Source organism: Peromyscus californicus, unplaced genomic scaffold (assembly GCF_007827085.1).
Source record: "Peromyscus californicus insignis strain IS unplaced genomic scaffold, ASM782708v3 Scaffold_3__1_contigs__length_106647218, whole genome shotgun sequence".
NCBI classification, from domain to species: Eukaryota; Metazoa; Chordata; class Mammalia; order Rodentia; family Cricetidae; genus Peromyscus; species Peromyscus californicus.
In genome coordinates this window covers 54,646,420-54,661,493 of record NW_026294551.1, presented here as the reverse complement: position 1 = coordinate 54,661,493, position 15,074 = coordinate 54,646,420, and the positions used below count along the sequence as shown (strand labels likewise).

The following is a 15,074-nucleotide window of genomic DNA, read 5'->3' as shown; positions in this document are numbered from 1 at the left end:
GGCTTTTTTTAGCCTCATTTTACAAATGGTAGAACCAAACTCATAGTTGAGACCGTTTCCCCAGGTGTCTTAGCTCCTCAGTGGTAGGCTTGACGCCCTGTGTCCCTGATTGTAAAGTCAGTGTCCCTCTGCCACATCAGACCGTACATAATCTCTTTTCTCAGAGATTCTGTGACCTGGGTGGGGGGTGGAAGACCCATAACATAAGAACTTAAAGATAAAGGACTGTCCTTCCTGAGCAGTGGCCTTGTGTAGATGTGGCCTTGTGGCTGTTTCTTGGTCTCCAGGAGAGGTGGATATGTGGGGCTGAGCAGCCTTCATGGAAGGCAGCATTGAGCCTACAGCTCGGAAGTCAGCCGAGAACGGAAGAAGGGTGATGGGTAGAAAGAGCAGGTAGAGAGCGTGGCGTCCATAAAGCAGATGGACGGGGAGCTGAAGAGGTAACTCAGCTGGATCCCCAGAGCCAAAAGAAGAATGCATGCCTGTCATCTTACCATGGAGGAGAGGGGCACACGGGAAGGACAGTGAATCCCAGGGGCTCACTAGTGAGGCCAGCCAGCCTAGCGTATCTGATCAGTCCCATGCCTGTGCGAAACCTATGTCAAGAGATGAGAGTGGCTAGCTCCTGAAGAATGACAGCCCAAGTTGTCCTCTGACCTGCACACATGTGCCTGCATGCACACATGTGCCTGCATGCACACAGACAGGCACACATGCTGAAGACAGAGAATGATCCTGCCCTTCCCGAAACAGAAAGGAAAAGCCCGAAGTGATGGTTTTGATGCCAGACAAGAACAAAAGCAAACTCAGGAGCCTTTTGCCTGGCATTTTAATGGAAACATTACTGGAGGCGATTAGCAGGTACCCCCATGGGGTAAAGTAGTGTTGTCCAGAAAGATGAGACCAGGATCGGGAGGTGCTGTTCTGCCCACCAGGGTCTGCCTTTCTGGCCCACGGAGCTGTGAGGCTAGTTGGTGGAAACTGTGGTGTCCACACCACGAGCAGGCTAGTAGCACAGACCACGTCAGGGTAGGCTGCATGTTCCAGCTGTCGATTAATCCAAAAAGCAAACACGTTCACCTTCCCCCCACGGTCGTCTTTTTTCCTGGCTTATTTACCTAGTAATGGGATTCACGGGGACATTTACATGAACTTTTGAAAACAAATATCCAGGTTCTGTCTTTTGTCCCGCTCAACCCTTACCTTGGCTCAGGAGTCTGCTGCAAAAATAAAATAAAACATTTTTTAAAATCCATGTTTGAACTGCAAGAACCAACTGGTTAATACTTAAGCAAATGTCACCTTTGACAGCCCAACTGTGCGGGGACCTCACCCACTGCAGGCGTCAGTCATGTCTTCACAGGTGGTGGCTGTGTGGGGCTGGCCTATTGACCCGACTCTTCAGCGGGACACACCAAGCAGGCAATGAGAATGTGCTTTGGTTCAAAACAAGCATCAGGGAGTCAGGATGGCTTTGCCTGTGACAAACCTTGATAAAAAGAACTTCTGGACGAGGGCACCTTGCATTTCTCTGCTGCCTCCCAACTCCACACCTCTCCCCCAGCCCTGTGTGTTTCCCTTCCACACTACCCTGCAGCTACAGGGTAGAATGACTGGTATTCCCTAGAAAAGCTGGCCTCCGTATTTTCCGTTTCTTCTCAGCCATGCAGTGACCATGAAGAGCAATTACCTGCACTCTGCTATGGCAGGGGTGTTGGCAGCACCAGCCATCACTCATTGGTTCCCAGCGTTTCACTGGAAAAAAAGCATGGGCCATTAATCCAGATGAACAATCTTCAGAACACATGCCCCGGTTCCAAAGCCACAGTGTTAATGTCCCTTCCTAGTCTGGAAGGGAGTTTGTTTTCGTACATCTTTTTAAATTGCCATGTGCTAGACTTGTAAATATCCTAAGTGCTGGGTACTCATCTGGTAAACTGACCAAAGGAAATGGCCATTTTTTTTTTTTTTTTACCCACTCTCATAACCCTGGGCACCTTGTGCCTGCCCCTGGAAGGGACTCTGGGAGCCAACCTCTGCCTGGCCAGGTGCCTACTGTGCCATGGCAGGAGCTGAGTGAAATGCAGAGGAACTGACCAAGCAGGAGCCTCGCAGGTGTTCTGAGCCAGGGCTGGGCCCAGCATCCTCATTGTTTAGAAGTTGGCAGGCTCCCAGCAGTTCCACCATCATTTGTCCCGAAATGTCAAACATTTCCGTAGCTGGGGATGGACGGTGAGACCCCCTGAGGCACTGTTAGGAGGAAAAAACAAAACACCCCAATTTCTGTCTTCGACACGTGATTCAGTATGGCTCCGGTTGTTCCAGGGGTCATCCTGCAAGCCTAGATCACTTTCCATGTCAGAAAGCTGGGGCTCTGGCCTGCCTCTGTCAGGCTTGCCATGGTTATGTGACGGTACCTCATCTTCCAGTGACTCTTATTTGTAGGCAAGATGCACCAGGGACCCACTGCTGACCACAGGGGCAGGGGAAGGTGCAGATGGAAACAGGCTGACTAAGAACTGGTCCTTGATAAAAGTCCAGGGTTCATGACAGTCAATGTTCCTGGCTGCTTTTACCGTGTGTGTGTGTGTGTGTGTGTGTGTGTGTGTGTGTGTGTGTGTGTGTATGTGTATGTGTGTGTTCAAAATTTTCCACCATAAAAAGTGGAGGGGAGGGCACAAAGAGAGGATGAAGAAAAATTGCATCCCAGTTCTTCAGCTGTGAAGAGCCTGATAAAGCCTGTGTTCTGCTGGGTGTCAGGACCTCTGGGTGGGCTGCCGTGGGAAGGAGTCAGAGCATCAGCTGAGAGCAGACTCATCTGGATTCCCTTGCAGCCTTCCAGAACCTCTTGGATATAGAACAGAGAGAATGATGAATTAAGGAACAGTGAGCCAGGTAACACACCCCTTTTACAGAGACCCGGACCTGGTGACGACTAGTGGGGCTGAGCTTTGGTGCCTTCGACAGGATCCACTTCCAGGACATCTCCAGAAAGGTGCTGGAGTTGTGATCTCACTTTGAGACAAGGCTGCTGTGATAAGATCCCTAAGTCAAGTCTCCTTGGCCCAGAGGATCCCAAAGCTGCACTTGGCCTTGGCTCCTCACTGTGTCTTCTCACCTTGAAATGACTTCCTTGATCCGCCCCGCGCTGTATTTACTTAAGCCTGTTGAAAAAAATGACCTCTCAAAGGGCCTGTGTGTGCCTGAAAAGGTTTAAAATCTAAAAGTCTTATTGGTCTTTGTTGAAGTTCCTTTTCACTTTTGGACAAGCGCATACTTTATCACGTGCTATCAACTCACTGTCTAAAGTGTCAAAAGGGAAGCACACTTCCCGTGTGTGTGTGTGTGTGTGTGTGTGTGTTCATTCCCCATCATGATGCTACTAAGGTATCTAACTCAGTTTCTGTGATAGACACATCAGCACCTTTAAAGGCAACACATAGTTCTCATAGATCCCACCCTTCAGCTGAAACTGTCTGTCCTCTTCAAATCTCTAGAACCCAAGAAACTGGCCCCGGGTCTCTGTGGTGGTTGTTGGTATGGACTACTTTTGAGTTTCCTATTTGACACATTTTCCCAGCTCCTTCCTCCCTCTCCACTACTCTTCCTGTGTCTCCCTGTGTCATCTTACCTTTCCAGACATTCAGGGTGCTTCCTCGTTTATGACATTTAAATGGTGCCTCCGTGTGTCAGCTCTGCAGTTTTGGTCAAGGGGAAGGAGCAGTCCCTTCCGTAACACCCCCTTCTAGGGAGGGACAGATGAGAGCTAGCACCTCAAAAGTGATATGCTAAGTCCTACCTGGAGATGTGGAGCTGTAGAAAGCACCAGGGACTGCAGGTCACCAAGGGGACCTTCAGGAGGTGACCCAGTGCTGAGAGAGAACCACCAGGCAGCAAGTTCAGCATGTGGAAACGCAGAGGTGTGGCATGTTGGAGAAGGGAAGGAGCCCCGAGTCGAGCTCTGAGGGGCTGCAGGGGCAGTGGAATCGGACCATGCACGGCCTTCTAGGCTAGACCTCAGTGGGAGTCACTGGACCTCGGTTGGAATGGCTGGAGAGCTCTGAGCAAAGAGGCAACCTGATCAGATTCACATTCCAAAAAGATGGCCCCATCAGCTTTGTGGGGAACTGGCTGAGTTCAGAGCAAGGCAGGTTTAGTCTAGTATTGCTGTGCTGTAAATCAGTGGCGGGCCTCTTCCTGTTAGTGCATACAAACTAAAATCCATGGGTGTCTTTGCCTTGAGAATCAGTTCTCTTCCTGTATTCCTTCCTTCCCATGATTATTCCACCATTTTCATCATCACCACGGCTTGAAAATTCAAAACCCGCAGCATCTCCCCCACTGTGATCACAGCCTCTGTTGTTGTCAGAGTGCGTGCCACCGGGAGCCTGCCTGAGCTGTGGTGGCCATGCCCCTCTCTGGCTTGTCTACTTATTTCCCAAACAACCAGCCCCTCTTCCACAGTGAACTGCGGGCCTTGGAGTCCCAAGAATGGGCCCCATTATGGGCCCTGCCAGCCTGGCCACCGGCCTCATGCCCACTGTCTTTTCCTTCTCCTGATACTGCCGGATGTAAGCCTCTCCCCCAGCCAGGAGCAGAATTTCAACCACAGGCTAAAGAACGAAGCTGTGGGACTCCGGCCCACGGGGAACTCTCAGGCAACCGGAAGTGCTTCCCAAGATCTCCCGAGTCTCCAAGCTATGATAATGTTCTCGCCCGTGCACACACCTTCTTACTGCAAACCTGTCCAAATGGTAGCTGAACAATGTCCTAGAACCCACTTTGAAATGTTGTGCATAGCCAAGTTCACAAGGAAGAAAGGAAGGAAGTCCCTAGCTGAAAGAAATGAAGATTGAAGGCCAGAATCCAGTCACACAACAGGGGCTGGCAAACTGCTACAAGGGGACAGATAAATAATGTAGGCTTCGGCAGCCACGGACAGCCTGTCATAGCTCCTCCCCTCACGTTTTTGGTGACTATTTAAAAGTGTCCAAGTGGCCTGGGGGTGTGGCTCAGTTGGTAGATCGCTTGCCCAGTATGTACAAGACCATGGGTTACCATCTCCAGCACCACACAGACCAGATGTGGTGACACACATCTGTAATGCTAACACTTGGAGGTGGAGGCAAAAAGATCAGAAATTCAGAGTTATTCTTAGCTACAAAGTGAGTTCAAGATCAGCCTAGGGCACATGAGGTCCTGCCTTAAAACATAAACTATCCTAACCGTTGATAAGCCGCACCAAAATAGACCACGGCATTTTGCTTTACCGGTGCCTCGGCAGTGTCAAATTGTGTCACAAAGATGGCCATCACCTACATGCACCATGCTTGTCACCTAAGAGGCATTTGAAGGCTGGAGCTAGGAGCTTGGTGTGCCCAGGGGAACCAAATGCTGAGGCCTGGCCCTGGCCCTCCCAGGATTCTGTCCCGGAACCAGGACCGCTGGCACAGGTCTCAAGGTGCCAATGGCTGTTCATAGCGCCCCCTCCCCGCCCCCAGCCCTGTCCAGTGGCCTACAAAGCCAGAGCTATGCCCACTGCCCTCTCCAGGTACTTCTAGAGCGTGACACTTTTTTCCGGTGTGGCTCATTCAAAGAGGCATGTTCTGCTTCTCTCTTGCAGGGATGATAATGGTGATTTTATTGTTGCTCGTGGCTATCGTGGTCGTGGCAGTGTGGCCAACCAACTGATGACAAGAAAGGGACCACCCGCGGTGACACCTGCCAGTGATGGATGCGAGCCCCGGCACCCTTTTGGTACATACACAACACCTGCTCTCAATAAATTTTCCAGCACTCCAGGCTCCTGATGTGCATCGCTTCGGGAGAGGAGCAGCTCTGGAGACCTTTCTAGAGCACTGGCCCAGTGTGGCCCTTCTCCTCTTCCAGTGATTTTGTTGCTAGCCAGAAGTCCCTCAGGTGGTCACTGCCCCACAGCTGCCAGTAGGTTCCAGTCACCCTCTGTGTGCTGAGCATCCTCAGGGTATCATGGTAATATGCAGTGTGTCACTTTGGTGGCTGGTTGTCTAGGGGAAGCCATGTGCCCATGTGAAAGTAAGTGGGTGATCATGTGTCTGGGTGTCCAGGCAGCAGGGCAGAAGTGAGGCGAGAGACACACAGAAGGCATAGCCACCTGACTTACGTCAGGTATATAACGGCCGCTCTGTCAGCCTGCCATGTTTAATTTCCCACAAAGCTCTCACTCAGCAGTGCTGGCTGTGTTCTGAAGAGGTTCTGGACTGTCTTCATATCTGGAAAGGCACCCCTTTTCATTTCAAAGTGATGAGAAACTCATCCTTCAATGTTGATGCCTTCCTAAATCAAACAAAATCTGGGTGTGGTAGTGCACGCCTTTAATCAGAGGCGGGTGGATCTCTGAGTTTGAGGCCAATCCAGACTTCATGGAGAGAGTCTTGTCTCAAAAAATAACAACAAAAGACAAATTTGACACCTTTCTAAGTAGCCAAGAAGCCTTCGAGATTAGGGTGGGAGCTGTCAGATGAAAGCATGGTAAAGAAACAGGAGAATGCTGCCTCTGTCCAGGCTCTCCACTGGCTCTCACAGCCATGTGTGTCCAGAATGAGGGCATGTATGTATGTATTTCAGAGAGTGAACCAAAAGTAGAACTGACTGCAACATATACGAGGCCCTCGGGGGCTGAGTTCTGAGTCAGAAGGGGGCAGGGGTCCAGGCAGCATGCCCTCTCTCTTCTCTGTACAGAAAGCAAGATGGGCAGCTAGCCCTGCTTTATCATGGTAGGCAGCTAGCCCTGCTTTATCATGGTAGGCAGCTAGCCCTGCTTTATCATGGTAGGCAGCTAGCCCTGCTTTATCATGGTAGGCAGGAGGAGGAAGAGCTCAGGCTAATGGTAGAACTCCTGCCAGAGCATTGGCTACCATGAGGAGGAGACAGGCTGTGGGAGGGGACCCTGGGTGGAGGGGTCCTGTGACTCTCCTTGGGAGAACATAATGCCAAGCTTTCTCTGGAGAGAGTCAGGCAGGCACCAGGAAGAGAACCCCGGTGTCACCTAGAGTGGAGCCCTTTCCTGGGACCCTGAGACCAGGGATCCCAAATGTTCTGGGAGGCCTGGGGTCCAGAAGTCTAGACACCTGCTTGACTCTGACTGACTCTAGAATGTAGGCAGGCTGGACACCACCGGGGTCTCTGTGGCAGAGGAAAGGGTTCCTGGGAGCTTGCAGGCCAGCAGTGGAATGGTCACCGCGAGACCCCATCGCCTGAGCTCGCAGCTCTGGCTGACCTACTTACCGGGCCCTGTTGTACCACCAGAGAACAGGAAGTCATAGGCAACAGAGGAAAAAACATGCTACAAACAGCCCCAAGGATTGCCACATCACTTACCAGCTCTGTGACCACGGGCAGGTTCCCTTTCTGGGCCCGCGGCTTCATCTAGAAAAAGGACAATCCGGCCCTGCCCCACCCCGCCTCACAGGGCTGCTGGGAGGACTGGTGAGCACTGGGTGAGCACTCGGTGAGCACTCGAACACTGCAAGCCACTCTAACCCCAGATGCCCGTCGGCTCGGGGTCCTGTCTCCTGCTTTCCACTGTCCACGAGCTCTGAGAGTAAGCCAGGCAGGGGTAGTCTTCTGCTGGCATGGCCAATGACGCGTGAGTCCCTGAGGATGTGAAGGCCCTAGGAGTAGGACTTAGCAGGATGACAGGGGTCATGGTATGCCAGGAAGTGGCGAGTGGCCGAGAGGCCTGAAGCAGGCTGTGAAGAAGAGACTGGAGGGAAAGAAGCACAGGCTTGTGTCGGGGGCATGTGATTGGGGAGAGAGGGGCCGTGCAGGACTGTAGACCCAGGCTTTAGGATGCAGTGTGCCCTGGGACACATTTGTCAGGGAAGGGTGGTTGCTAATGGATCATCCAATGGAAAAGCAAGAATCCGCAGAGCTCCATCATCCCGTCTTGTGGGAAACCCCAAATCTGTACAAACAGTGTCTCCTTGGAGCGCCCCACTTTGGGGCCAAGAAGAGGCAGCATTGCCTGTCTTTTTGACTTTCTCACCTCCTCTTGACTTGCTCAGCACGAAGCCCCGGCAACTCGTGGGGCCCTTTGAACCAGAGCCACGAAGGCCCGGTTCACTCGCACTGAAAGCCCCTTTTCAGGAAGACACTGGCCCATGTCCGCACACAGGAGCTTCTGTTCTGCTGACTGACTGAGCGCTGCCAGCAGTGTGACCCCAGACAAGTTGCCTCACTTCTGTGCGCCCCTGGGCAGGGGCGAGTAGAGGGAAGGGAAGGCTGCCTGGGAGGTTACAGTGCCAGGACCTGACGTCCCAGCCATGGGCATTGCAGGCAGAGATACTCATCCCCTGTCAGTCTCCCTCAAGGATGGCTTTCTCACTCCATCAGACCAGAAGTAGCCAGGCATACCCAGCTGGGTGGGGGTGGACCAGAGAGTCTGCTGCCTCAAAACCGGATAATATGGCTCCTGTAGAGTGGCAGTGGCCAGCACGGTTTGCGAGGCCTGGTTTCCCAGCTTAAAAGGGTCAGCCCTGCAGGCCGGTGACCCGCAGCAAGCACTCTAGCCTAAGTCTTGCACCACTCACAGAACCCAGAGTGGCAAGGCAGCCAGAGCACCCTCTCCTCGAGGGCTTTGTCAATGAAAATAAACCTTATTAAAATAACAGCATATGAACTGTTTAACTTAACCGATTATTAATTATATGCATTTGAAGTCTAGATACCATATGAAGAAATCCAGATACCTGGGCACAACCAGTATTTTTGTTCCATTTAAACTTTATGATTATTAATAATTATACTGAACCTTAGCTGTCATTAGCCCCAAGTCCAACCTCCTCACCAGATCTGCAGTCCCTGGGCCGAGACACAGCATCCACCAGGCCTTCACAGAGCCGACATGGAAAACCCCTGGTTTTCCTTCTAGTCTGCTGCCCGCTGCCAGCAAGCCTGCTAGGGCTGCGCACCATCTCCTTGAGTTTCGATCCTTGGGGCTTTCCTACCACGGGGCTTTTGCAGAATTCCCAACGGGGCCTCAGCCTCCCGAGCTGTCCATTCTGCTTGTCAGAACTGCCAGCAGCCAGCCACGCAACTGTCGGCCCCTGCTCCCTCAGGGCGTTCTATTAGCAGCTTTTGTGTGGACCCTGATAAAGCTAAGCGGACATCCTCCCACCTCTTTCTTCAAAGGTAAAACTCAACTCATTTTTCCTTACTGTACCAGAGGAAGTTCTCAAGCTTCCTCCCAGCTATGTGGCAACAACTAAAGGCCCTGACCTCCTTCCAGAATGCCTTGCTGTCCCGCCAAGCCTCCGAGTTGATAAAGCAATGAGTTAAGCCATCCACGTTCGGTATTTCTCACGGGCTGCTGTTCCTGCTCTCCCGTTTTTCTTGGCGGAGTTCTTACATGTCTTTATTTAGTCTGAGACCACAGGGTGTGTCTACCCTGGGTGGGCATCCCCATTCAAGGCACTGTCCCTGGGAGATGCAGAGATGGGATGGTGCGCCTCATCAATGCATGAGCTTTCCCTGGTAGGCCTCTGGTCTTTGTACTGAACCAGTCCCCAGGTCCTGATGACGTCTGCTCGGCTTCCTTGGGGGCTTCCTCCCATCTCCCTCCGCTTTTCCCACCACCTTGGGCCAGTGCTTAGCAGAGACCCTGCCTGTATTCTGTTTTCTTAGCACTGGACAGATGTCAACACCTCGTCTCCCCAGCCAGGTGGAAGGCCCTAGGAGGCAAGTGAGCTGTTCAGTCCATTCTCATGCCTCTGATCAACAGTGTTTGCTGCTAGCAGAGAGCCCAGCTGTGAGGGGTCAGAATACCCTCAGACACAGACAGCCTTGTGGAGAGAAACAGGCTCTATCGTAAAAAGTCCTTGAGAACTGAACTCTTGGCTTACAAAGACCAAACTGCCAAGTGGTCCCAAACTCTCAGCCCCAGCCCTGGAAGCCTGATACTGTGGACAAGGCTTGCTCTTCCTCAGCATGACCAGCCCACCAGGAACTGCTTTCTGCCCCAAACTACCCACCAACAGGCATTGGCATTCAACAAGGACCCACTTCTGAGAAGGATTGGAACACCATATATGTCCCTGCCTGCCCTGGCTTGAAACCTTGCTCCTCAGAGCTAGCTCAGCAAAGGCTAATCCAACAGCGTCATCCTCAGGCTGCCTATCTGCTCTACAGCAGGGGAAGGCTTTCATGCCCCGAAAGCAAAGGCACCCCAAAATCCACATTGCTGAGGGGTTGGACTAAGCCAGCGGGTGAGTCTTGTCTTCAAAACCACCAGGTGCAGAAGGGGCAGGTCCGAGGGCCATGGCAACATATCCTCCCAGGGGCTGGCGTGGTGTTCAGTAAAGAAATCAGAACCATTTGGAAGTTGAAACAAAGCCTCTCCAAAACCACTGAGCTCAGCTCCTGGTGGCTGTGTGGAGCTGCCACAGACTCAGACCCTGCTCAGCACTGAGCCTCAGCAATAGGCTAGGGAAAATTGTTTGCATGATCTCTTGAGTTTCATCAGCCTCCTGGATCGTTTCGTTACTACTTCATCTTGAGTAGAAGAAAGAGGTAGTATAAAAGTCCCAAGGGGCTTGCAGGCTCTGGATATACTGGGGAGGTCAAAGGCTGCCCCATCCAGTGCTACTGATGAGGGTAGGACAAGTCAGGAGAAACCACCTATTCCCTACCCCGCTGTCTGGGAGCTCCAGAGAATGGGAAGGCTCTGCCCCAGCGGTGACTTGGGAATTGCAATACAGACTGTCCCATGTGAGAGCCTGTTAGCTCAGAACAGCAGCCAGAGCCAGCAAGCCCCACGACTTTCTAAGCAAGGCTGTACTTTTCCTGCCTTTTTTGGGTAGTCGGGGCTCTTTGTTTAAAACACACACAAGATTGTCTTTCTGGGGTGTTCTAGGGCAAGACGCCATATTCCTTCAGTTGCTGGAAGCCTCCACCCTTCTACTTCCCCACATGCCACCACCACAGCTCAGGCCACCAAGAAAGACTGGGACACAGAACAGTATACAAGAGTTTATTTAATGATATCTGAATTTAGTTCTATCATGTAGGGCCCACGTTACAAGTTCCATCTGGGTCCATTACAACTCTAACAACAACAACAAAAAAAAAAACCCTTAAAAAAAAAAAAGGAAAATCCACAACTTTCTCCATGTCATTAAATATATTCATATATAATAACCATAATATATTAGTATGCATTGGAAAGGAACACTGACCCAAACAATATGTCATGGTCACAACTAAACATTTACAATTCTGAGTGAGCAGAATTGGTAACACAGGGAGGCCGGGGTATCCAGAGCAGGGAAGGGGAAGAATGTCCACTGACATAGAGGTGAGGCTGGCTTAGTTTTTGGCAGGGGCAAGGCCCCACAAAGACAATTTTGATACCCCTGGGGTATGGCATGGCTCTGGTCCACAGGAATGTCTGTCTGTCTGTGAACCATGGCCCATCAGTGAGCCTGATCTGCCCACTCTCTAGGCTTCCTGGATGGAGTCCTTGAAGTGTTGAGACCCTAAAAGAACCCTTTCCCAAGTCAGTCCCAAAGGGTCTCTTTTTCAGTCTTGTTCCAGCTTGGGGCAATTCTAAGACAGCCTGTACTCACTGCCTGTATGTAACTACTGAGGCAGAGTTCTAGAAAGTTCCTAAGGCCCTCAGGCCACGCCAGCCTCCTGGGCTTTGCCTCAGGTATCTGACCCATCTGAAGGAGCCTACAGTTCTGCTTTCTAGGACAGGAGGTCTGGCCCAGAGGCCACAGCTCACAGGAGTGTCCAGGAACACGCCATTTCCATTACCCCCACACCACTGTGCGACTGTGTCAACAAAGGAGGCATTCTGATGGCAGGGGCACCAGACTCCACAGCTGGTACGTGAAAGGACAGCTGGGGAGTCTTGACTGGTAAGTGACTAACCCAGTACACCTTTCTTCAAAGACCTACATATCACAGCTCTGTTAATACACTCTCAAACTCAAAGACCTACTTCCATTTTTGTATCCCTTCCTAACTGTACAACAGGATGTCTTCTTTCCCCTTTCCATCTCTTCCCTAGGGTGGGGCCAACAGTGGGAAGAAGACAGCCGCTTCCCCAAGGCTGGCTCTCAGGCAGAGGACAGGTGGACTGGATTCGGGCTAATTACAGAGGTGGCAGCTGTGACCTCATCCATAACCTGGCTCATCTGATCATTCAGCATAATCCTCCAGCAACCAGGCAATCAGGGGCAGGACAGGATGCCTTGGTGGATTTCCAGCAAGACGTCTTGTTGCTTAGCTGGAGCCCGGCACTAGTTGAGGGGCTTCAGTAGGCACCAGGTGAGACTAGGACTCCAGGCTCACAGGTCGAAGCCGGCCAGGGCAGAAGCTACGCCGACACAGAAACAGGGCAGCTGCTGTGCACGGTGCTACCGTCTGCCACAGGGGGCACCCAACAAACCACACTGGCTGTGTGAGCCTGGGTAGTGGCCCTTGACCACCAATCTCAGGCTTGGACCAGGGAAGCCACATGACCCTTCCCTGCCAGCCTTCTTTCCCACACTGGGAGCAGCCAAGCCACCTTTCTAGGCCCTCTAAGGTGGCCACCACCTGTCCTTCTGGACTCTGAGACTTGCTGAGGCCGTCCTTCCTCTAGGGAAACCATCCCTTGTACCCCACCACTCCTGCCTGGTGCCTCCTCCGAAGGTGTTCCTGTGTCTGTCCCAGACCTGCTCCAGGCTCTCATCCTCAACATCTCTAGAGGCAAGCTGCCTCGGTCTCAGTGATAACCCCCACCCGCTGTGGGAGTGCCAAGGGGGCGGGGCTGACAGAGCTGGTGTGCAACTGTGGTAAGGCCAGGGTCTGAGTGCCAGTGCTGGTGTGACCTTGTGACATTTCCTTACTGGTGAAAATGAGGACAAGAATCCCTCTCTCATGGGTCTGTGACGAAGACAGGCCAGGAGCATCTGCGTCAAGTGCCTGGCACCAAGCGCGTGTTCAGCAAATGGCAGTGGTGACGTGGGAGGAAGGGGAAGCAGAGGGAGTCGTGTCACTAAGGGCCTGAGCTTCGTTCCTGGTCTGGCCCTTCGGGGGCAGCCAAGTGGGCAGGGGAAATGAAACCAATTTCCTGACTGAGAGGGAAGCCAGGCCTCTCATCCAGTGTGCGGGGCGTGAGGCTAGAGGCCGGAGTGCAGGGAGGCAGGGAAAGAAAGGCAAGAGAGGACCGTGGAGCGACCAGAAGAGAAACTTGGGGCTGCCTGCATGAGGACATTAAGCCTCCAAGAGAAAAGAGGGCTAGGCACACAGGAAGACATGGAGGAGACGGCCCAGGCGAGACCAAGACAGCTGTGGGCCATAGTGGGCTGCTGAACCTAGTGGCCTGTCCCTTCCCTTTGGGAGCCAGCGGTGAGGGCTGCAATAGTAAGCAAGCAGTTACAGCTTCCTTGGACCCCTGCAACTTGACCTCTCCTGGCCTTGGCTACCTGCAGCTCGGACATACAGGCACCTTGCTGAGCATCATCCACCCTGTCTTGACTTAAGCAAGCCCCTTCCCCCAAGCCCAGCCCAAATGGCCTCTACAGCCGCTGGCATTCCAGGCCTGACCAGGCCCATTCCAGCTGTTGACATTGCTGTTAGGCCTTGTGGGAGCTGATGTCATTACACAAATAGTGTCATTGCCCTAAACCCCCGCCAGTACCCCCTCCCCCTCCCCTGGAAAATGTCATAAAAGGGGCTGTTTCCAAGTTTCCAGCAAGGAAACTCTCTGGGAGGTTTTGGGTTGCAATGCCTCCTCCCACAGGCAGCTCGGGCAAAGGCAGTGACCACCCGGCTCGGGCTTCAGGGGTGTCCTTAGGCCCTAGGCCCTCTGATGGGCCAGGAGCCTGGGCCAGCCCCACTGGGGTAAGGGCAGGCCCCAGGAGGGGCCTCCCCTCCCTACAGATGGTGAACTCCACCCAGGAGACCAGCCCAGCAGGTGGCAGTGGAGACCCGAAGCTGGCTGATCCCAGTGCCATCTGGCCTTTTGACATAGGGACCTGTTGTCAGAGTCTGGAGTCCTGTGGGAATTCCTAGACAGCAGGTGATGGAGAAAGGAGTGGGGTGGGGCATGACTAGGGTCTGGTGGTGGATTGGTTGCCCCTGCCCAGGCTGCAGGCCCGAAAATTCACAGTTCTTCTCACATCCCCTTCAATAACCATCAAAAACACAGTGACTGTGGTCCACCATGCCATTCTGTGCCCGGGACCCAGGGCTGACACCCAGCCCCCTCCACAGCGACCCCCACCTAGCCCTAGGGAAGTGCATCTCTGTTCTGGAAGGAGCGCCATGAGGTAGCTATGTCTTGTCCTCATTTCTCCAGGGCCTGGCCTGTCAATACAGGGTACTTTCTGCCATGCGCACAAGGGCACAGCCAAGGGTGTGAGGGTGGGGCTGGGGCGGAGCCGCTGAGGGCCCCGCCCCACTCAGACTTCGCCCCGCCCCCACCCTCCCCGTCCCAGGAAAACCCTGGTGGGTCAAGTCCAAGGCTGCCAGCCCCCGCCAGCGCCCTGCCCGCCCTCCTTGAGCCCGCGCCACCTCCCGGCTAGGCCTTCTTGCACTTGCCCTTCTTCTCCCGCTGCTGGAACTTGCGCAGCCGCCGTGCCCACGTGTCCCGCCACTGGATCACCAGACTGCTCTTGTCTGCCACGATGCCACTCTGGTCAGGCGAGTCCTCCGCATTGCCCAGCAGCAGGTACTTCTTGAGGGGCTTGATTTTGGGGCACTTGCACGCGATGTCTCGTGAGCGGATCCACAAGCTCTGGTCACCACGGCGAATGCGACTTGTTCCCTGCTTGTACACGGAGATGATGTTCACCGTGAACTTCCACCAATCCCCGGCTTTGTCCGCCTTCAGGATGTGGATCTGGACAGCTACAAGGAAGCAAGCAGGGGTGTGTGAGCCATGGCTGGGAAGAGCAACCAAGTGCCCAGGTCCTGGGATGGGTTGGGCCCTACCTGCACCATGCCTTGTAAGAACCTGGAGAAAACAGTGGGATCTGGAAAGACTGCAGAGGGCTGGCTCCCCAGTCGGTAGTGGGGGAGCTGGAGCAAAGCTGAGCCCGGAACCC

At 53.2% G+C, this 15,074-nt stretch overlaps 2 protein-coding genes across 3 annotated transcripts in view; one reads left to right on the top strand and one right to left on the bottom strand.

Moving 5' to 3' along the window:
• The window catches only part of Stx8 (syntaxin 8), a 257,224-nt gene extending 251,421 nt beyond the window's left edge, over positions 1 to 5,803 (top strand). Inside the window, exon 8 of the mRNA XM_052756796.1 lies at positions 5,624 to 5,803. Within this exon, the coding sequence (XP_052612756.1) occupies positions 5,624 to 5,691 (68 nt within the window). The 3' untranslated portion in view covers positions 5,692 to 5,803. The remainder of the gene's footprint in view (positions 1 to 5,623) is intronic.
• A 5,189-nt stretch (positions 5,804 to 10,992) lies between these two features.
• Positions 10,993 to 15,074, bottom strand: part of Ntn1 (netrin 1) — a 200,533-nt gene continuing 196,451 nt past the window's right edge. For both annotated transcript variants that reach the window (XM_052756795.1, XM_052756794.1), the window contains exon 7: positions 10,993 to 14,877. In XM_052756795.1, the coding sequence (XP_052612755.1) occupies positions 14,549 to 14,877 (329 nt within the window). In that variant the 3' untranslated portion in view covers positions 10,993 to 14,548. The remainder of the gene's footprint in view (positions 14,878 to 15,074) is intronic.